The sequence below is a fragment of the Hyla sarda genome, chromosome 2, assembly GCF_029499605.1.
Source record: "Hyla sarda isolate aHylSar1 chromosome 2, aHylSar1.hap1, whole genome shotgun sequence".
Taxonomy (NCBI): Eukaryota; Metazoa; Chordata; class Amphibia; order Anura; family Hylidae; genus Hyla; species Hyla sarda.
The window spans coordinates 53111638-53134274 of NC_079190.1; the positions used below are offsets into that span (position 1 = coordinate 53111638).

Consider the following 22637-nt stretch of genomic DNA (forward strand, 5'->3'; position numbering starts at 1 on the left):
CCTATCATGGACACACTTCCTTGATTGACAGCTGTGAGTGCAGGGGTCTCAGCTGGAGGAAAAATCTTCCCACTGTCAGCTTGTGTCCCGCTACTGTCAGTGAGGACAAGCTGGGAGTTGTAGTTGTGCTAATTAGAGATGAGCGAACTTACAGTAGATTCGATTCGTCACAAACTTCTCAGCTCGGCGGTTGCTGACTTTTCCTGCATAACTTCGTTCAGCTTTCCGGTGCTCCGATGGGCTGGAAAAGGTGGATACAGTCCTAAGAAAGAGTCTCCTAGGACTGTATCCACCTTTTCCAGCCCACCGGAGCACCTGAAAGCTGAACTAATTTATGCAGGAAAAGTCATCAACTGCTGAGCCGAGAAGTTCGTGACGAATCGAATTTACTGTAAGTTCGCTCATCTCTAGTGCTAATGCTAGGGGAGATGTGAGCAGACAACATACAGAGGGAGGGGGCGGAGACCTGCACAGTGAGGCCACGCCCCCTCCCTTTGAGTGCCCATAGCAACCAATCAGATCGCTTCTTTCATTTTGCAGAGGCCTTGTTAAAAATGAAAGAAGCGATCTGATTGGTTGCTATGGGCAACTCTGCAACTTTTCCTCTGGACAGGTTTTGATAAATCTCCCCCTTACTGTTCACAAATTGCCTAACACTGTTTTCCAGCCAGGGTGTCCCCAGCGGTTGCAAAACTACAACTCCCAGCATGCCCGGACAGCCATTGGCTGTCCGGGCATGCAGGGAGTTGTAGTTTTGTAACAGCTGGAGACACACTGATAGGGAAATACCAGCCAAACAAATCAAGAAAGTTTAGCGAAGAAAAAAAAAGCCCAAGCTCTATTTTTTCTCCGCTAAAGTCCTGTAAAATTACCGGGTCACTGACGGAACCCATGCAAGTGAATGAGGGCCATCGGGACCCTGCAGTAGCCGTTTGCAGGTCAAAAAATCTTTACCCTTCCAGTACTTATCAGCTGCTGTATACTACAGAGAAAACTATTTTCTTTTTGAATTTCTTTCCAGTCTGACTACAGTTCTCTCTACTGACACCTCTGTCCATGTCAGGAACTGTCCAGAGCAGGAAAGGTTTGCAATGGGGATTTGTTCCTGCTCTGGACAGTTCCTGACATGGACAGAGGTGTCAGCAGAGAGAACTGTGGTCAAACAGAAAGGAAACTCAAAGAGGAAAGAACCTCTGGAGCATACAGCAGCTGATAAGTACTGGAAAGATTAAGATTTTTAAATAGAAGTAATTTACAAACCTGTACAGAAGTGGTCGCTGCAAATACAGTGAAGGAGTTTAAACATGCATGGGATAAGCATAAGGCTATCCTTCATATAAGATAGGGATAGGTATAAGGCTATCCTTCATATAAGATAGAGACAGGTATAAGGCTATCCTTCATATAATATAGAGATAGGTATAAGGCTATCCTTCATATAAGATAGAGATAGGTATAAGGCTATCCTTCATATAAGATAGGGATAGGTATAAGGCTATCCTTCATATAAGATAGAGACAGGTATAAGGCTATCCTTCATATAAGATAGAGATAGGTATAAGGCTATCCTTCATATAAGATAGAGATAGGTATAAGGCTATCCTTCATATAAGATAGAGATAGGTATAAGGCTATCCTTCATATAAGATAGGGATAGGTATAAGACTATCCTTCATATAAGATAGAGATAGGTATAAGGCTATCCTTCATATAAGATAGGGATAGGTATAAGGCTATCCTTCATATAAGATAGAGACAGGTATAAGACTATCCTTCATATAAGATAGAGATAGGTATAAGGCTATCCTTCATATAAGATAGGGATAGACATAAGGCTATCCTTCATATAAGATAGAGGCAGACATAAGGCTATCCTTCATATAAGATAGAGATAGGTATAAGGCTATCCTTCATATAACATAGAGATAGACATAAGGCTATCCTTCATATAAGATAAAGATAGGCATAAGGCTATCCTTCATATAAGATAGGGATAGGTATAAGGCTATCATTCATATAAGATAGGGACAGGGACTATTCATAGGATTCAGATTATTGGGCAGACTAGACGGGCCAAATGGTTCTTATCTGCCGACACATTCTGTGTTCCTATTTAAAGGGGTAATCAACTGGCACCAGAAAGTTAAACAGATTTGAAAATTACTTCTATTAAAAAATCTTAATCCTTCTAGTACTTATTAGCTGCTGAATACTACAGAGGAAATTATTTTCTTTTTGGAGCACAGTGCTCTCTGCTGACATCTCTGTCCATTTTAGGAACTGTCCAGAACAGCATATGTTTTCTATGGGATTTTCTCCTACTCTGGACAGTTCTTAAAATGGACAGAGATGTCAGCAGAGAGCACTGTGTTCCAAAAAGAAAAGTATTTCCTCTGTACTATTCAGCAGCTAATAGGTACTGGAAGGATTAAGATTTTTTAAAAGAAGTAATTTACAAATCTGTTTAACTTTCTGGCACCAGTTGATTTAAAAAAAAAAAAAAATGTACCCGATGTAACGGGTCGGATGTCAGATGGAAACGGCTACTGCCGGCCGTGTGAACCTAGCCTAACTCTGCCGGATCACCCACACATCTGGGGGCTGAGCCCCATATTTCAGCCTTCTATGCTAAATTTGCATCCGATTTTATGACGTTCATATTTCGCTCTGTATATTGCTGCAGATTTTGCTACACATTTTGATTTCAATGGGTAGCAAAATCCGCTGCAGAAAATCTTCAGCAAAATATGCACGTGTAAACATACCCTGTAATTAAATTTTCTTTTTTTTTTTCCCATCTTGTCAAATTCTAGCTTTTAATTCACGCATGAAAATAGAAAAAAAAAAAAAAAAAATCTCAAGAATAAAAGAAAATAGAAAGATTAAAGAAACCGCTCTAGAGGAATTTGTGCAAATCTCATAGAACACGCAGGTGATCTCGTAAGGGCCGGGGGGGGGGGGGGGGGGTGGTGGCGGACTGATCCGGCGCAGACGTGTTGATGGGCCTTGGTTACATAGTTTTCTTGGTTACATGGTTATGATTCCACTCAAGCTCATGGGATTAACAAGCATAAAAAAAAGGTTCCGTTTCCTTTTTTTAATCTTGCTGAGACCTAGAAATGTCTATTAAGAGATTTTAGTGAAAATGCAGATGGGTGGGACTTAAAAAAAAATTATAGCTGCGACATCGGGAATCGTCAGACGGTAAACAGGACCAACTCCTCCTTGCCCATTACCCTTATTACTGTGTCAGTGACGCCACTTATAGAGAGCAATGGGCGAGCGCAGTTTCCTGGGAAGGGATGGCACCCCAGGTATCTTTATTTAGGATAGACCAAGCAAACTGTTATGGTAGGTTCGAACCCGTGTGCTTCCAGCTGTTGCAAAACTACAACTCCCAGCATGCCCGGACAGCCTTCGGCTGTCCGGGCATGCTAGGAGTTGTAGTTTTGCAACATCTGGAGGTCACAGTTTGGAAACTATTGGCTAAGTAGAACCAATGTCCTTAAAGGGGTTGTGCGCTGCCCTGACTTTCGGAGCTCCGCTCACAGCGTCCGGAAGTTCATTACTCCGAGCGCTGTGTGCGGGCTTCCGTGTTCGCAGCCGCCGGGCCCTCGCGACGTCTCGCCCGCCCCCTCAACGAAAGTCTATGGGAAGGGTGCGCGACCACTGTCCCACCCCCTTCCCATAGACTTTGGTAGAGGGGGCGGGCGCGACGTCACGAGGGGGCGGGCGCGACGTCACGAGGGGGCGGGCGCGACGTCACGAGGGGGCGGGCGCGACGTCACGAGGGGGCGGGCGCGACGTCACGAGGGGGCGGGCGAGCGGCCGGGCGTGACGTCACGCCCGGCGGCCGCGAACACGGAAGCCCGCACACAGCGTTCGGAGTAATGAACTTCCGGACGCTGTGAGCAGAGCTCTGAAAATTAGGGCAGCGCACAACCCCTTTAACAGATGCAACAAGGATTGCATTAAAGGGGTACTTCACTGGAAAACATTTATTTTTTATTTAACTTTCTGGCACCAGTTGATAAAAAAAAACAAAAAAAAAAAGATTTGTAAATGACTTCTATTGAAAAATCTTAATCCTTCCGGTACTTATCAGCTGCTGTTCTGATCCACAGGAAGTTCTTTTCTTTTGGAATTTCCTTTCTGCCTGACCACAGTGCTCTCTGCTGACACCTCTGTCCATTTTAGGAACTGTCAGGGTAGGAGCAAATCCCCATTAGAAAACCTCTCCGGCTCTGGACAGTTCCTAAAATGGACAGAGGTGTCAGCAGAGAGCACTGTGGTCAGGCAGAAAGGAAATTCAAAAAGAAAAGAACTTCCTGTGAATGATAAAAGCAGCTGATAAGTACTGGAAGGATTAAGATTTTTCAATAGAAGTAATTTAGAAATCTGTTTAACTTTCTGGGACTAGTGGATTTAAAAAAAAAAGAAATAAAATGTTTACTCCGCTATAAAAGGGGTACTCCGCTCTTTGACATCTTATCCAAAGGGGACCCCCGCGATCTCTGTGCAGCACCCGACATTAATTTAGGATGCTGGGTGCGGGTGCAAGTCTATGGGAGGGATCGTGGCAGCAGTCATGCCCCCATCCATAGACTTGCATTGAGGGGGCGTCACGAGGAGCGTGGCCTTGATGTCACAACCCCCGTCGCCCGCACCCAGCGTTTGGAACAAAATGGTCCGAACGCTGGGACAGCGGAGTACCACTTTAAGCACATGGAGATCGCAGTACCTATCATTTCAACAAATTTCTGACCTGTGAAAAGTTTGTGTTGGTGGTGAGATCCTCACAATCACTAGAACAAAAGCGCTGTCCCCCGTCATCTACACTTTGCGCACTTTGGGTAGCTAAACTGAGCGGTAAATGGTGCTACAATGCAACAATTGCAATGCGGCCGAGACCTGACTCACTAGTCAGCTGATGACAGGGAGCCTGTCTGCTTCAATGGGTGGAGGGATCGCTTGGTGGGAGAGAGATCAATCTGCAACTAATGCAACAGCTGTAGGCACCCTGATTGAAAACCACAGGTCTTTTGAATGGATGCAGCTCATTTATGTTTCAATGGGTGGGGTGGCTGATGTGTGTGAGGGAGGAAAATGGAATTATGGGATTTGTAGGCAAAAAAAGAAAAATCTAAGAGGAAATACCAGTTCACAAAAAGCTATCCACAGTGTTATGGTAATCTCACAACATAGCCATTTATCCCCAAGACAAGCGCAGATCCTTCCTAAGCATGTCCATTACTGTCTGCCAGGTATGTACTAAAATCACCTTATGGTGGAGAATCCCTTTAAATAACCATGCCAATATACAATATCATTTACTCATCTGACAGCTTCCTGTAGACCAGTGTTTCCCAACCAGGGTGCCTCCAGCTGTTGCAAAACTACAACTCCCAGCATGCCCAGACAGCCGAAGGCTGTCTGGGCATGCTGGGAGTTGTAGTTTTGCAACAGCTGGAGGCACCCTGGTTGGAAGACACTGGTGTAGACTGTAGCAGTGAAGCCTCCTGCTAGGTCCGGAGCCCCGGATCTTCTGCAGACAAAGACCTATTAAACCCTGCACAGAAATATGTTACCACCGCAAATAACCGGCATCACAATGCAAGGAACTAAAATGATCCCCGCGCTGGGACGGTGCCCACCGGCTGAGACGCAGGGCAATGTACAATCAATATTCTGCTTCCACAAATGATTTCCCCGATGCCATGTGACTGTCAGAGCGAGAGAATTCAAGACCATCAACCGTGCCCTACTTCAGTCATGCCAGGGACTGCTGTTCTGTGCACAGTTATTACCAGTGACAGCGGGCACACAGGGCATCAATGTATCTAACACAATGTTACAGGTGTGATGGATACAGACGCCTTCGCTACTTCTTGGGTCAATAGAAACTCTACTAACATCTCTACTTTGGAAAGCCACATATTATACGAGGGAGATGCACAGACATTAGGGGAAGAGATGAGCGAACTTACAGTAAATTCGATTCGTCACAAACTTCTCGGCTCGGCAGTTGATGACTTATCCTGCATAAATTAGTTCAGCTTTCAGGTGCTCCCGTGGGCTGGAAAAGGTGGATACAGTCCTAGGTGGATACAGTCTGACCACAGTGCTCTCTACTGACACCTCTGTCCAGTGTAGGAGCAAATCCCCATAGAAAACCTCTCCTGCTTTGGACAGTTCCTAAAATAAATAGAGGTGTCAGCAGAGAGCACTGTGTTCAGACAGAAAGGAAATTCAAAAAGAAGAGAACTTCCTGTGGATCATAACCGCAGCTGATAAGTCCTTGAAGAATTAATATTTTTTAATAGAAGTAATTTACAAATATACCGCGATAATAAAAAAAAATTACCGTGATATTAATTTTAGGCCAAACCGCCCAGCACTATTGTGTATGTGTGTGTATGAAAGAGTCTCCTAGGACTGTATCCACCTTTTCCAGCCCACGGGAGCACCTGAAAGCTGAACTAATTTATGCAGGAAAAGTCATCAACTGCCGAGCCGAGAAGTTCGTGACGAATCGAATTTACTGTAAGTTCGCTCATCTCTAATGGTTAAAAGGGGTACTCCACTGGAAATCATTTTATTTTTAATCCACTGATGCCAGAAAGTCAAACAGATTTGTAAATTACTTCTATTTAAAAATCTTAATCCTTCCAGTACTTAGCTGCTGTATGCTCCAGAGGAAGTTCTTTTCTTTTTGAATTTTCTTTCTGTCTGACCACAATGCTCTCTGCTGACACCTCTGTCCATGTCAGGAACTGTCCGGAGCAGGAGAGGTTTGCTATGGGGGATGTGCTCCTACTATGGACAGAGGTATCAGCAGAGAGCACTGTGGCCAGACAGAAAGGAAATTCAAAAAGAAAAGAACTTCCTGTGGAGCATAGAACAGCTGATAAGTACAGGAAGGATTAAAGGGGTATTCCAGGAATTTTTTTTTTATATATCTCAACTGGCTCCAGAAAGTTAAACAGATATGTAAATTACTTCTATAAAAAAATCTTAATCCTTTCAGTACTTATGAGCTTCTGAAGTTAAGGTTGTTCTTTTCTGTCTAAGTGCTCTCTGATGACATGTGTCTCGGGAAACGCCCAGTTTAGAAGAGGTTTGCTATGGGGATTTGCTTCTAAACTGGGCGTTTCCCGAGGCACGTGTCATCAGAGAGCACTTAGACAGAAAAGAACAACCTTAACTTCAGAAGCTCATAAGTACTGAAAGGATTAAGATTTTTTTATAGAAGTAATTTACAAATCTGTTTAACTTTCTGGCACCAGTTGATTTAAAAATAATACATTTTCCAAGGCAGTACCCCTTTAACCTTATGACAGATTATACCCAGTGACCACAGACATGAGAGGCGCTGCACATCTTATCTAGTCACAGATTACAAGCTGCCGTAAACATTGACTCAAACTGTGGACCTCCAGATGTTGCAAAACTACTACTCCCAACATGCCCACACAGCCGTTGGCTTATCCAACCAAGCATAACATACAACACATGGACACACATGGCTTTTTCTAGATTGCAGTATCATCGTGTATTATAGTGGATTCTCATCCACAGCTGTATTCACAATTCTGACAGCTGCCTCCAGAATTTCCTGCTCGTACTTGTTAAAGAAATCAATGACAATCTCCCCCAACTCCTGAATGGCATATCTGCAATGCCCACCATTATTAGCCCTGAATGTTTGTAGGAGCTGGTGGCATCTGACACACATGTTGCGGTAGCAGAACACTCACACTGCGGGAAAGGGCGGTAATGGTCAGGAATTCATCGGGAACCCCAATGACGTACGGTACAGTCTACAGCAAGACCCCAATGACGTACGGTACAATCTACAGCAAGACCCAAATGATGTACGGTACAATCTACAGCAAGACCCCAATGACGTACGGTACAATCTACAGCAAGACCCCAATGATGTACGGTGAAATCTACAGCAAAACCCCAATGATGTACGGTACAATCTACAGCAAAACCCCAATGATGTACGGTACAATCTACAGCAAAACCCCAATGATGTACGGTACAATCTACAGCAAAACCCCAATGATGTACGGTACAATCTACAGCAAAACCCCAATGATGTACGGTACAATCTACAGCAAAACCCCAATGATGTACGGTACAATCTACAGCAAAACCCCAATGATGTACGGTACAATCTACAGCAAAACCCCAATGATGTACGGTACAATCTACAGCAGGTTTGCACGGGAAAAAAGCCCTGCTGCTCGTGCACCAAGGCCTGCTGACCCCTGAATCATTGGTTAGAACACAGAGTTTGTAAATATTCACAGCCACATTCCAGGCTGTAAAGCAGCAGACACGAAAAACAGCTGACCAAGGAGGTGAACCAAGTGCGAACAAGGGTGAACGGAGCTTTTACTGGCCAGGAAGGTTATGTATTCCTACCCTGCCCCCCTTGCTTTGTCCTCCTGGATTTTTCTGTAATGTTGGAAAGTGTATTCAGCGCTTACAGAGCAGGGGTAGTGTCCAGGATAAGCGCTACATACAGATGCCATGGGTGGAGGAGGCCATTACTTAGTCATTTATGGGCCGCACTCTTGGGTATAGGAAAGCTTCCCATATACTGGCGTACACCGAGCTGACATTTATAGCCCTTCACTTCTCGGACAGGTCCCAATAGAGAACATTTCCTCTCATGTGTAATGTAAATTGCATGGGACATTTTTGATCACTTAAAGATACCGTATATACTCGAGTATAAGCCTAGTTTTTCAGCACGATTTTTCGTGCTGAAGACGGCCCCCTCGGCTTATACTCGAGTGAACTCTCCGCCTGTCAATCCCTTCTCAGTGGTCTTCAACCTGTGGACCTCCAGATGTTGCAAAACTACAACTCCCAGCATGCCCGGACAGCCATCGGGCTCTGGACTGGCTCACTCACTCCAACTCCCAGCTGGCCCGGACCAGCTCACCCATCCTTCCCACTGAGGGGAGGTGAGTAGAAAACTACTGTCCGGGCATGCTGGGAGTTGTAGTTTTGAAACATCTGGAGGTCCACAAGTTGGAGACCACTGACCTAGGATGAATTCCCCTTGATGATCAGATATTGATTATGATCACAGATAGAACAAGGGAAAGTGCCCTCTATCACTAAGTACCCCTCCCCAGCTGTCCCTGCCTTTTGAGGGCCCCACCTCCTTAACAGGGTGGCCTCAACAACGGTGCCAGATTTAACAACAAAGTGTAGTATGATATAGTATTGCCGAATGCAGTATGGCCGCAATGTATATAGTTTAATGAACATAGATGTAGCCTGAATGCAATGTATCAGGGTATCAATATAATAAGATTATTGTCACCGTTAGTGGATAACAAAATAAAATATAATCTGATATGTCGTCACCCCACCGCCCACCAATATAAATCTAGACCCACTATTATAGGTCAAAGGTATTTAGTTGCAAAAAATGACAGCGATGGCCACATTGGTTCTAAATCAAAGACCACTGCACAATAAGAATACAGATCACTAGCCAAATAGATAGGAATTAGTGGCTAGTTTGAATCCCAATGAAGGCGATTTATCAAAGTTGTCTATGTCCCGCATCAATATAGACCAAACTACAGAGGGATAGGCCGGTCTATTGTGTGCCTAATTTATCAAAAGGCGCACGGCTCTTGATAAATTCTGCACACAGACTTTGGGATCTATTCTTTAGACTGTAATTAAAGGGGTACTCCGGTGAAAACCTTTTTTCTTTAAAATCAACTGGTGGCAGAAAGTTAAACATATTTGTAAATTACTACTATTAAAAAAATCTTAATTCTTCCTGTACTTATTAGCTGCTGAATACTACAGAGGAAATTCTTTTCTTTTTGGAATGCTCTCTGATGACATCACGACCACAGTTCTCTCTGCTGACGTTATTAAAATAATAATACTAACGCTTTATTTATTGTTGTCCTTAGTGGGATTTGAACCCAAGTCCCCAGCACTGCAAGGCAGCAGTGCTAACCACTGAGCCACCATGCTGCCCGTAGCATACATCTGCTATGCATGGTTGCTAAAATGGACAGAGATGTCAGCAGAGAGCACTGTGCTCGTGATGTCATCAGTGTTCCAAAAAGAAAGGAATTTCCTCTGTAGCATTCAGCAGCTAATAAGTGCAGGAAGGATTAAGATTTTTTTAATAGAAGTAATTTACAAATGTTTAACTTTCTGCCACCAGTTGATTTAAAATAAAAAAGGGTTTCACCGGAGTACCCCTTTAAACCTGCCCCAGCATGGTCTGACATTTCGGCGTACTTCCAGCCGATGCGACTTGACGCTGAAAAGTCGCTATTGATAAATTCAGCACCAATGCATTTTCCAATGCATTTGCCGAGAATGCATCATGTCCTAAAAGTCCTCTAGAGCACAAGTCGCAAAAAAGTCGCACATATTTAGACTGCGACTTTCTGTGCGACAAATTAAGACAGGAAAAAACAGTCTAAATCCTTTGATAAATCTCCCCCGATAAGTCTATGAGGGGTAAGACAAGGAATGCAACCATATGAAAAGAACCCAGTACATGAGTTGTAGTTTTGCAACAGCTGGAGGGCCTCAACAGCTGGAGGGCCTACTGTAGGTATAGTATATTATACAGACCCCTGTCCATCCCAGAACCCTGACTCACCTTCCCAGTTGCTGCAGGGACCGTCCGGGGAGGGTGGTCCGGGCCATCCATCCTTCCTGTAGTGTCCGGCGGCATTCCGGGTGGAGGGTGAACCGGTCCGGGCTGCCCTTCTTCTCCGGCGGTCCTCTTCTCCACTCCGGCAGGCTCCGGCCTAGTAACGCTGCATAGACGCCGCTGCGCGGCGACGCTCCTGACGTCATGGCGTAGCAGCGTCTATGCAGCGTACTAGGCCGGAGCCTGCCCGGAGTGGAGAAGAGGACCCCCGAAGGACAGCCCGGACCGGTTCACCCTCCACCCGGAATGCCGCCGGACACTACAGGAAGGATGGATGGCCCGGACCACCCCCATTACAGGTAAGTTTAATTTTTTTTTATTGACTCGGAGGGTGGGGGAGGGGCCCGACCGGTATAGCGGTATGGGCAAAAATCCATACCGTGGGAGAAAAAAACAAAACGGTATCCGGTTCATACCGGTATACCGCCCAGCACTACAGTGGGGAGTGTGACGCGGTGCGGTGGTTCGGGGGCGGTCGCGGGGCAGTCACGGTGCGGGGCATTATCGGCTTATCGGCAAGGTAATTGCCGATACCTGTCATGCCCAAAATCGTGATTATCGGCTGATAATATCGACCATACCGATAATCGGTCGATCCCAAATGTGCAGAATGCAGAGCATTGCACCCGACCCATGTCTGTAGTACAGACTCTTTAGTAATACAGACAGACACTAGGGTGCAAATGATCTGCACATACCCCCATGTGTAGTACATACACTGCTATACACATGGGGGATACGTGCAGAGCATTTGTAAATAAATCGCTCCATCAATAAAAATTTGCTCCCCCATTTCCTATTGCTATAGAAAAAAAGTAAAATATATAAATATTTATATATATTTTTTTTTTACATATTTGATACTGCCGAATGACTGAACTATTAAAAACATTAGAGAATCATTAACATTTTATTTTAATAGTTCAGACAGTTACCCATGCGGCAGCATAAAATTTACACTGGTTTCTGAACAGGATCATTAATAATAATCCTGTATAGCAACCGGCGTAAACGTAAAACAAAATCCAAAATTGCTGCTGTTTGGTCACATCACATGTTAGAAACTTTTAATATGGCCATTGTACATAATTTTTCAAGTAGTATCAGCTGATCCCCTTTGGCATTTTGATATTTTTTCCGATTAATCGATAAAATAATCGGCAACTAATCAATTATTAAAATAATCGTTAGCTGCAGCCCTACTACACTTTGTGGTTAAATTTGGTTCCCTGATGAACCCATTGGAAATTAGACAGGGGAAACACGTCGGAACAGGAATTGTTCATCATCATGACTGACTGTGTTATCGATTTTTATTGATATCTGAGAGTCAAGCTTTGTTAATCGGTGTATTTTATTATATATTATGTCGCAGGTGACATGGACTGAATTATCTCGTGTTGTTGTCTGTCTGGTTTGTTGTTTTATCCCTCACTTAAACTACCGTAATTCAGGGAACGGCACCGTTGTTGAGGCCACCCTGTTAAGGAGGTGGGTCACTCAATAGGCAGGGACAGCTGGGGAGGGGTACTTAGTGATAGAACAAGGGAAAGTGCATTCTATCTGTGATCATAATCAATATCTGATCATCAAGGGGCATTCATCCTAGGTTATCACTTTTTGAAACCCTCCCGTATATCTATCATGGCCCCGGTCACATCTGACACTACTGACCCATTCAGTCCTGTCTCTCTCTGTGACATATGCAGATTCCACCGTTTTGTGTGTGTTGGGGATGTGGATAGTTACACAATTTATTTTGTCATTATGGCTTTATATGATCTATTAAAAGTGAAGTCTTAGATTGTCCTCCATTGCATTTAATAGAGATATACTTCTCGTGACTTTTTCTGGTCTTATAATATCTATGGTTATCACAGGCATTGGGACCACGCATTATAGTCATAGGGTCCATACTCGTTGATTACGCCTACCGCTGTTGCAAAATTAACTCTCTCCCACCCAGCGGTCGCTCCACCCATTGAAGCAGACAGGATCCCTTTGCACAACTGACTAGTGATGTCAGGTCTCGACTAGGGATCGACCGATATTGATTTTTTTTTTAGGGCCGATGCGGCTATTTCCCCCCCCCCCACCCGGCCCCGCAGAAGCCGCTGCAGATCACTGATTTAAAGCAGGCGCTTTAAATCAAAAGAACTGCAGCAGCTTTTGCCGGGGCCAGAGACCATCGCCTGCTTCTCTCCCCCTGCATGTCCTGGGGATATCCCTAGTCCAACCACCACCGCTGCTCCCCCTGCCTATCCTCTGTCCAGACACCGCCGCCACCCGCTTCTCTCCCCCTGCCGCTGCCCCATTGCCTCCCCCATCCCCGGTATTATAATTACCTGTTCCCGGGGTTCGCGATACTTCTGGCTCCGGCGGCATCCTGAGCGGTCACTGTGCGCACTGACTGTGATGTCGCGTTGAGGACGTCACTTGTCATTGTGCAGCGCACAGCAATAGCGCAGGACGCCGCAGGAGCCAGAAGTAGCGCGGACCCCGGGAACAGGTAATTATAAAACCGGGGATGGGGGAGGCAATGGGGCGGCGGTCTCTGGCCGGGGGGCGGGGCAATATCTGCATATCGGCAAGGTAATTGCCGATACCGATAATGTTCAAAATCGTGAATATCGGCCGATAATCGGTCGATCCCTAGTCTTGACGCACCGCAACCTGGGAAATCCCAAGACGTGAGTAATTTTGGAGGCTCTTAAAAATAAATATTGGGGCGATAATAACAGAAGAATTGCGAGACCCCCATCACACACAGGTACAGACACTATATTATGAACTACACTAACTTTACAGCCCCTGTAGCATAGTCACATAAAAAAAATCCTGGAATACCCCTTTAGGGTGCGTTCACACGGACGGATTACCTGCGGAATTTCTGCAGCGTATTTTACTACCATTAATTTCAATGGGTCAGCAGAAAATCCTCAGTAGAGGCAGATTTGAAGATTTTCCTTCGGACCCATTGAAGTCAATGGTAGGAAAATATACTGCGGATATTTGACAGCAAATATGCTTCGGAAATTTTGCAGGTAATCCACCCGTGTGAATGGACCCTTAAAGTGTTACTAGAATTTAAGAACATTTTTGGACATGTCATAGTCCTGTCAAAAGTTTTGATCCCTCATGGATCAATAGAAGGAGTCGGGAGAAGCGCTCAGCTAAAGGCTTCTCCCCGTCACTCTCCTCACAGGAGGCGGGCTCCATGGTCTATAGAACCTCTCTGCTGCAGCAAAAAGAAAGAAGTGGGGGGGGGGGAGGGGCGGGGAGAAGCCTTTAGCTGAGCTCTCCTCCCGACTCCTTCTATTGATCCATGAGGGTCTCAGCACCCAGACCCTGAGGGATCAAAACTTTTGACAGGACTATGACATGTCCAAAAATGTTCTGGAACATCAGTGTGAATAAGTGCTAACAAAAATGGCCACTCACATTACATTCAGCCAACCATCTAATGCAGTGTTTCCCAACGAGTGTGCCTCCAGCTGTTGCAAAACTACAACTCCCAGCATGCCCGCATGCTGGGAGTTGTAGTTTTGCAACAGCTGGAGGCACACTCGTTGGGAAACACTGATCTAATTCATACGAGAGTGTCCAATGGAAAGAATTGGGTTGAATTCATCATAAACAATTCTTTCATTCTCCCTGGACATAAGCCGCGGCCAGGGGTGTCCAGTAACCGCCTCTTCCCATTCAGAACACACACACACTCAGCCAAGAGGAGCATGCATGTGTTTAATAGATTGTAATGTATAATGAAAGGGCAGAAATCGGCTGATGTAGCACTCCTCAAACATTCGTCCCAGTGTATATAATGACACCTTGTGACACCTGAATCACAAGAACACACAGACGGGAGGGGGCGAGTATTGTATCACCAGTGACCTTTGCACTAACTGCTCCCTCAGCGGTGTTAGGTCTTACACCCCCACGCCAGTCACGGTGTAACCATGTGTACTGTATGAATGAACCCGACTGACAGGCCACACAGAGGACTTAGGGTGCGTTCACACGGCCGTCTGTCCCCGCTTTTTTATTTTTTTTTTATCCGGTTCCGTTCTTGCAGGCTGTAAACGAATTAAAAACGGCTTTAAAAAAAAATCCCATTCATGTCAATGGGATTTTTTTTTACAATCCGTTTACATCCGTTTGTACCCGTCTGCACTCATTTCCATTTTTTTTTGACGGCAGAAAAAACGGCACGTGCAGTATTTTTTCTTCCGCCAAAAAAATAAATAAATAAATTTAAAAAATACTGATACAGTAAATTTTACATTAAAGTCTATGGATAACGGATGAGCCTTTAATGTCACCCGTTTGCATCCGTTTTTTTGATCCATTTTTACTTCTGAGCATGCGCAAAACAAAAAAAAAATTGATATATTTTTTGGTTTATTAACTGAACAATAACGGATACAAACTGATCCAAATGGATAACATCCGTTTGCATCAGTTATTGTCGTTTTTTTTTGTAAAGTCAGTTTTTATTTTTGACAGGAGAAGAACGGGACGGGTCTAGACGGCCGTGTGAACGCAGCCTTACAAAAACCGTCAGGTTACAAGGTGTCGTAGCTTTAGGCTGGTGTGAACGTAACGTTTTGTAAAAAATAAAATAAAATAAAAAATACATTAAAAAATAAAAATAAAACACTTTTGCTGCATTTTTACTCAGTGAAATACAAAGTGTGAACCCCGCCTTGAAGAGAAATCCTTTGATTACATGATAAAAGAATATGATATGATTTGTAATAGGAAAAACAACCAAAAATCGTACTGCATTTAAAAAAATTAATAAAAAAATATATAAAAAAATAAACATTTTAAAAACTTTGTTCACATCTACCTACTGTACATTATTTGTTCTGGTAGGGATAATTCACCGACAGTGAAGCGCCTGACAGAATATGCGGGCTCTAGGACAGCAATGCATTTCCTTGCGGACCCCGCAGAAAGAATAAACTCAATGGGACTCTGCTACTGCAAAAATGTCCATGCGGAATTCCGCATAAAAATTCCATCGCGTGAACACAGCCTTAAAGGGGTACTCCGCTGCTCAGCGTTTGGAACAACCTATTCTAAACGCTGGAGTCGGCAGCTCGTGACGTCATAGCCCCGCCCTTTCATGATGTCATAGCCCCGCCCCCTCAATGCAAGTCTATGGGAGGGGGCGTGACAGCCGTCACGCCCCCTCCCATAGACTCACATTGCAGGGGCTGGGCTATGACATCACAAGCTCCCGGCGCCATTGTTCGGAACAGCAGCGGAGTACCCCTTTAAAAACAAAGCTGATTTCTTCAACAACATAGAAACGCACCACCCTTGTCCTCAGGTTGTGTGTGGTTCTGCAGCTCCGTTCCGTTGAAGTGAATGGTGCCAAGCTGTAAGGCTGGGTTCACACCACGTTTTTCAAATACGGTTACCGTAGACTGTTTTCCGCTAAAAAACGTATGGCAAAAACCGTATGCAACTGTATACAACCGTATGACTCCAATTTAAAACGTATACGGTTTTTCCCCGTACGGTTCTATCCGTTTGCATCAGTTTTTGCCAACGGTTTTGCTATTTTGTTGGAATAAATTTTCCAGCAATTTAATAAAGTTACTTTTGTTCTATTGAAATTCCAATCTGCGCATGTGTCAACTCCAAAAACAGATTAGAAAAACCGTGTGCCACCGTATTCTGAAATTCTGCGTACGGTTCTCATAGACAACAATGTTAAAACAACCGCATACGGTTCGCATACGGTTTTCCAACCGGAGGCAAAAACGTGGTCGACAGCGTTTTTGCCTACGGTTGAAAAATCGGCAAAACCGTATCCGAGGCAAAACGGATGCAACCGTACACAACATTTGGAATACGGTTTACAATGCATTCTCTATGACTACGGTTTCGGATACGGTTTAGGCCAGCCTAATACCACACACAACCTGAGGACAGATGTGGTGGGGTTTTTGGAATTCTGTTCTTCCATTCCTGGATAATCCTTTTAGATTCACATGATGACGTTTTCCAGGCAGACATTCCGCAGACAGCAGGTGTGGGCAGAACATGCCGGTGCTAGGACCGCTCAGAAATGTCAATTCCTTCGAGTGAAGCTGGAACCGGAATTTGGCCCATAGATGTGTCCACTGTGGAAATTCCATTGTGTCCACGGTGCAAAAGAAAACCATTTCCAAGTCAAATTTTTGGGCTGGATTTCGTTCAGAAATTCTGTAGTGTACATGGGCCCTAAGACTATGGGGGAGATTTATTAAAACCTGTGCAGAGGAAAGGTTGACCAGTTGCCCATAGCAACCAATCAGATCGCTTCTTTCATTCTTCAGAGGCCTTTTAAAAAAATTAAGCAGCAATCTGATTGGTTGCTACGGGCAACTGGTCAACCTTTCCTCTACACAGGTTTTCATAAACCCCCCCATATATGTTTTCACTTATTTTAGTGTGGCAAAAAATGCAGATGTCAGCAGTTCGCTAGGAGTCAATAAGAAAATAGAAACTTCAGACCCACTTTATTAGTTATCCCATGGTTATAGGGGATCTCGTTTTTTGGGGTTTTTTTTGTCTGGTTCCAGCTGACCCTCAATTTAATATTCCTCTTAAAGGAGTTAGTCCGGTGCGCACTTTTTTCCTTTTATCCCGTCCGGGCTGCAAAATAAAAGAAAACACACTTTCTCTTACCTGCCAACGAGCCCGCGGAGCTCCGGTACAGGTGTTCGGTCCCCGGGCTGTATTCATCTTACTTCCGGTTAGCCCGGCACATCACATGGAGCTTCAGCCTATCACCAGGTGAGGCGGGACATCGCTGCGGCCGGTGATAGGCTGAAGCTCCATGTGACGTGCCGGACTAACAGGAAGTAAGAAGCATACAGCCCGGGGACCGAACACCTGTACCGGAGTGTACCGGAGCACCGGGGCTCGTTGGCAGGTAAGAGAAAGTGTGTTTTCTTTTATTTTGCAGCCCGGACGGGATAAAATGAGAAAAGTGCGCGCCGGAGTTCTCCTTTAATGGGGTACTCTGGTGGAAACACAGTGTCCACAGTGCTCTCTGCTGACACCCATGTCAGGAACTGTCCAGAGTAGGAGCAAATCCCCATTGCAAACCTATCCTACTCTGAACAATTCCTGACACGGACAGAGGTGTCAGCAGAGAGCACTCTGGTCAGACTGGAAAGAACTACACAACTTCCTCTGGAGCATACAGCAGCTGATAAGTACTGGAAGGATTAAGATGTTTAAATAGAAATTATTTACAAATCTGTTTAACTTTCTGGCACCAGTTGATATGTTTTCACCAGAATACCCCTTTATATATTTAGCTGAACATTTTGCACTTGGAAGATTGTCGGGAAATGGTGACATGCAGACAGATATCCCTACAAAAGGAAGGTTTACATTGGTAACACAGCTGCTGTGAGAACAGGATCCATTCAGCCTGGGGATGCGAACATCTTTGCAACGTGAAACAGGACAATCATGGGTATATATAACACAGAAGAAACGCACCCCCACTGACGTGTTTCGGATCCAGTCATCCTTACTCATAGCATGGGGATCCAAGCAGTCGCACTGCCAATAATCAAGATATCCCCTATCCTAGTGCTTTCCAACCTGTGTGCCTCCAACTGTTGCAAAACTACAACTCCCGGTAGGCCCGGACATGCTAGGAATTGTAGTTTTGCTGGACGTTATCGTTTTAAAACCCCCCTTTTAGGATGTACTCACACGTTGCGCCTAACATATGCATTTTTGTTGTGTTTTACCACAAATTACCATTGTCATTTTACAACAATTTTGGCCATTTGAAGTAAAAACTCATGAGGTAATAAGACACAACGTGTGAAGACAGCCAAAAAGGGGGTTATCCAGGAATAGAAAGACAAAGCTTCATCCAAAAGCAGCGCCACATATGTCCTCAGGATGTGTGTGTTATTACAACTTGACTCCATTTACTTCAATGGAACAGAGTTACAATATCACACTAATTGGGGACAGTAGTGAGCTCAGTTTTCTCTAATCCTGGATTATCCCTTAAGGCTGCATTCACATCTCATTTTTGCAATACGGTTCCCGTATCAGGTTTTTTGTTAAAAAAAAAAAAAAAAAAAAACACAACAACAAAAAGCGCATATCTCAAAACCAGACCGAACCGTCTACAACTGTATAGACCTCTCTACGGTTTGAAAATGGATGCCCAGTTGCATACGGTTTAATATGTTTTTAGAAAAAAAAACGGATACGGTTTTATGTTTGTCCTTAATTAAATAAAAGTTCTTCTTGTTCTATTTGTGGGAAGAAGTTTGTGCAAACTGCAAAACCGTATTGTGCAAACCAGATGGAACTCTACGCACATACGGTTCTGTACGGTTCCCATAGACCACCATTTAAAAAAAAAATAAAATACGGGTTGTATCCGGTTTTTCACCCGGACATGAAACCGTAGTAGACTACGGTTTTGTGTACAGGAAAAAAAAAGGATAAAACAGTCAGTGATGCAAAACGTACAGAACCGGATGCTACAGTTTTCAATGAAATGCCTATACATACGGTTCCATAAGTTTTTTTCACTGAAACCGGATACGGGAACCGTATTGCAAAAACGAGATGTGAATGCAGCCTAAAACCGCAAAGCGCCTTTGAACAACCAAAACCTAGTGGTGTGTTGCAATGGGAGACAGAGTGTATAATACATCAATAATCACAATGGGCTATTTTGGGTGCGCGCACAGGCGCAATGCCACGCAACTGATTCTCCAAACCCAAAAAGTTGCTCTAACAAAAATCCATAAAACTTAAAGGGGTACTCTGGTGAAAAACTTTTTTTTAAATCAACTGGTGCCAGAAAGTTAAACAGATTTGTAAATTACTTCTATTAAAAAATCTTAATCCTTTCAGTACTTATGAGCTTCTGAAGTTAAGGTTGTTCTTTTCTGTCTAAATCCTCTCTGATGACACCTGTCTCGGGAAACGCCCAATTTAGAAGAGGTTTGCTATGGGGATTTGCTTCTAAACTGGGCGTTTCCCGAGACAGGTGTCATCAGAGAGGATTTAGACAGAAAAGAACAACCTTAACTTCAGAAGCTCATAAGTACTGAAAGGATTAAGATTTTTTAATAGAAGTAATTTACAAATTGTTTACATTTCTGGAGCCAGTTGACTATATATATATATATATATATATATATATAAAAAAAAAAGTTTTTTCCTGGATAACCCCTTTAAAGTGTCCCCGTCATTTAAAATACAACTTTTGACATCCCAGAGACATGTCAAAAGATTTGATCATTAGACCGAACGGGAAGAAGCGCACTAGGGCTACATGGCGGCAAGTGTTACGAGACAGCAATCCATGGTCGCAATCAAAACATTTGTGCGACCTGTTTGCAACATCGCCATCATGTGACTTTATTAAAGTTGCGGTCTGGCTGTAATGGTGCATTCACACCACGTTATTGCGGTCCACAAGTTAACGCGCGCCATATGGCTTAGGCCATTTCCCATTGACATATCTTATTTTTTATTGTTATTTTTATAGGGTAACAGGTGTTTTTTTTTTTTGGCGCACACAACAGCGTGGTTAAATTTTTTTGGGCCGCTGCGATTGCATCATGGCGCAAATCACAAGGCAAACCCCACTGACCATCATTAGATGCGATTTTTCTACCCCAAAAGGTGATCTTCATGCCGCACGATCAGTTACCAGGTAGTCCTATCCCAGTGTTTCCCAACATGTGTGCCTCCAGCTGTTGCAAAACTACAACTCCCATCATGGCCGGACAGCCGTTGGCTGTCCGGGCATGCTGGGAGTTGTAGTTTTGCAACAGCTGGAGGCACACTTGTTGGGAAACACTGCCCTAGCTTAAGGTGGCATTGACTCACCATCGTGCCCATAACATCTGGAGGCTGTCATGCATGCTGGGTATTGTAGTTTTGCAACAGCTGGAGGCACACTGGTTGGAAAACACTGCCCTAGCTTAAGGTGGCATTGACTCCCCATCGTGCCCATAAGATCTGGAGGCTGTCATGCATGCTGGGAGTTGTAATTTTGCAACAGCTGGAGGCACACTTGTTGGACAACACTGCCCTAGCTTAAGGTGGCATTGACTCACCATCGTGCCCATAACATCTGGAGGCTGTCATGCATGCTGGGAGTTGTAGTTTTGCAACAGCTGGAGGCACACTGGTTGGAAAACACTGCCCTAGCTTAAGGTGGCATTGACTCACCATCGTGCCCATAACATCTGGAGGCTGTCATACATGCTGGGAGTTGTAGTTTTGCAACAGCTGGAGGCACACTTGTTGGACAACACTGCCCTAGCTTAAGGTGGCATTGACTCACCATCGTGCCCATAACATCTGGAGGCTGTCATACATGCTGGGAGTTGTAGTTTTGCAACAGCTGGAGGCACACTGGTTGGAAAACACTGCCCTAGCTTAAGGTGGCATTGACTCACCATTGTGCCCATAAGATCTGGAGGCTGTCATGCATGCTGGGAGTTGTAGTTTTGCAACAGCTGGAGGCACACTTGTTGGACAACACTGCCTTAGCTTAAGGTGGCATTGACTCACCATCGTGCCCATAACATCTGGAGGCTGTCATGCATGCTGGGAGTTGTAGTTTTGCACCCACAGGTTGGGAAGCACTGCATATTGGGTGTCATTTTGGTGCATTTACCTTATCCTGCTGCACCTGTGACCATAAACCGCAGCTGTCTTCCTAAAACCGCATGCACTGTGTACTGCAGCCAGCCGCTGTCATACACATACAGGTGGGCACCTGCCGCCTCCTACCTGGGGGCCCGGGGTGCCAACTGTGGTCACAGGGCAGGAGGCTCCGCACACGTTCACATTACTGCCCACAGCCTGGCAGCTACCCTAGGCCGCACTGCATCCCCGGCCTCTCGTACAGCCCCAGCCCGCAGAGCCCGCACTCCGTCCCTCCCTTCTCCGCAGCACTGCCCGCCTGCACCCAGCCCTGTCCCCGCACAGCTTGCTGCCCGGCCCCGGTCACCCACCATGGTACAGATAGAAGCGATCCTGGAGACTGTCATTAGGATTTCCATCCGCCCGGCGCCATCTTCACCCCTATCACTGCCAGCAGACAGGCCGGAGCCGCGCACTCCCGACACCCGCGGGCACGACCAGCCTGGGCGGAGCCCCGACAACCGGGAAGGCGGGGACCGTACATGTGTGTGCGGGGGCAGAACCGCACCGTGTGCCCTACAGTGTGAATGTGGTCATAGAGTGTGGGCAGAGGCCCCTGTGCAGCTACAGTGTATGAGGGAGTCGTGTGCGACAGCACTATATATATATATATATATATATATATATATATATATATATATATATATATATATATATACACACACCCCTGTACAACTACACTATATACACCCTGTACAACTATAATATATATACACCCTGTACAACTATAATATATACACCCCCTGTACAACTATAATATATATACACCCTGTACAACTACACTATATATACACCCCTGTACAACTTCACTATATACACCCTGTACAACTACACTATATATACCCCCTGTACAACTATAATATATATACACCCTGTAACACTATAATATATACACCCCCTGTACAACTATAATATATATACACCCTGTACAACTATAATATATATACACCCTGTACAACTATAATATATATACACCCTGTACAACTACACTATATACACCCTGTACAACTACACTATATACACCCTGTACAACTATAATATATATACACCCTGTACAACTACACTATATACACCCTGTACAACTACACTATATATACACCCCCTGTACAACTACACTATATATACACCCCCTGTACAACTACACTATATACACCCTGTACAACTACACTATATACACCCTGTACAACTACACTATATACACCCTGTACAACTA

General features: G+C 44.6%; 1 protein-coding gene across 1 annotated transcript in view; it reads right to left on the reverse strand.

The window, feature by feature from the left end:
• Nucleotides 1-21889, reverse strand: part of USP12 (ubiquitin specific peptidase 12) — a 96157-nt gene extending 74268 nt beyond the window's left edge. Inside the window, exon 1 of the mRNA XM_056561798.1 lies at nucleotides 21736-21889. Within this exon, the coding sequence (XP_056417773.1) occupies nucleotides 21736-21783 (48 nt within the window). The 5' untranslated portion in view covers nucleotides 21784-21889. The remainder of the gene's footprint in view (nucleotides 1-21735) is intronic.
• Nucleotides 21890-22637: the final 748 nt, after the last annotated feature.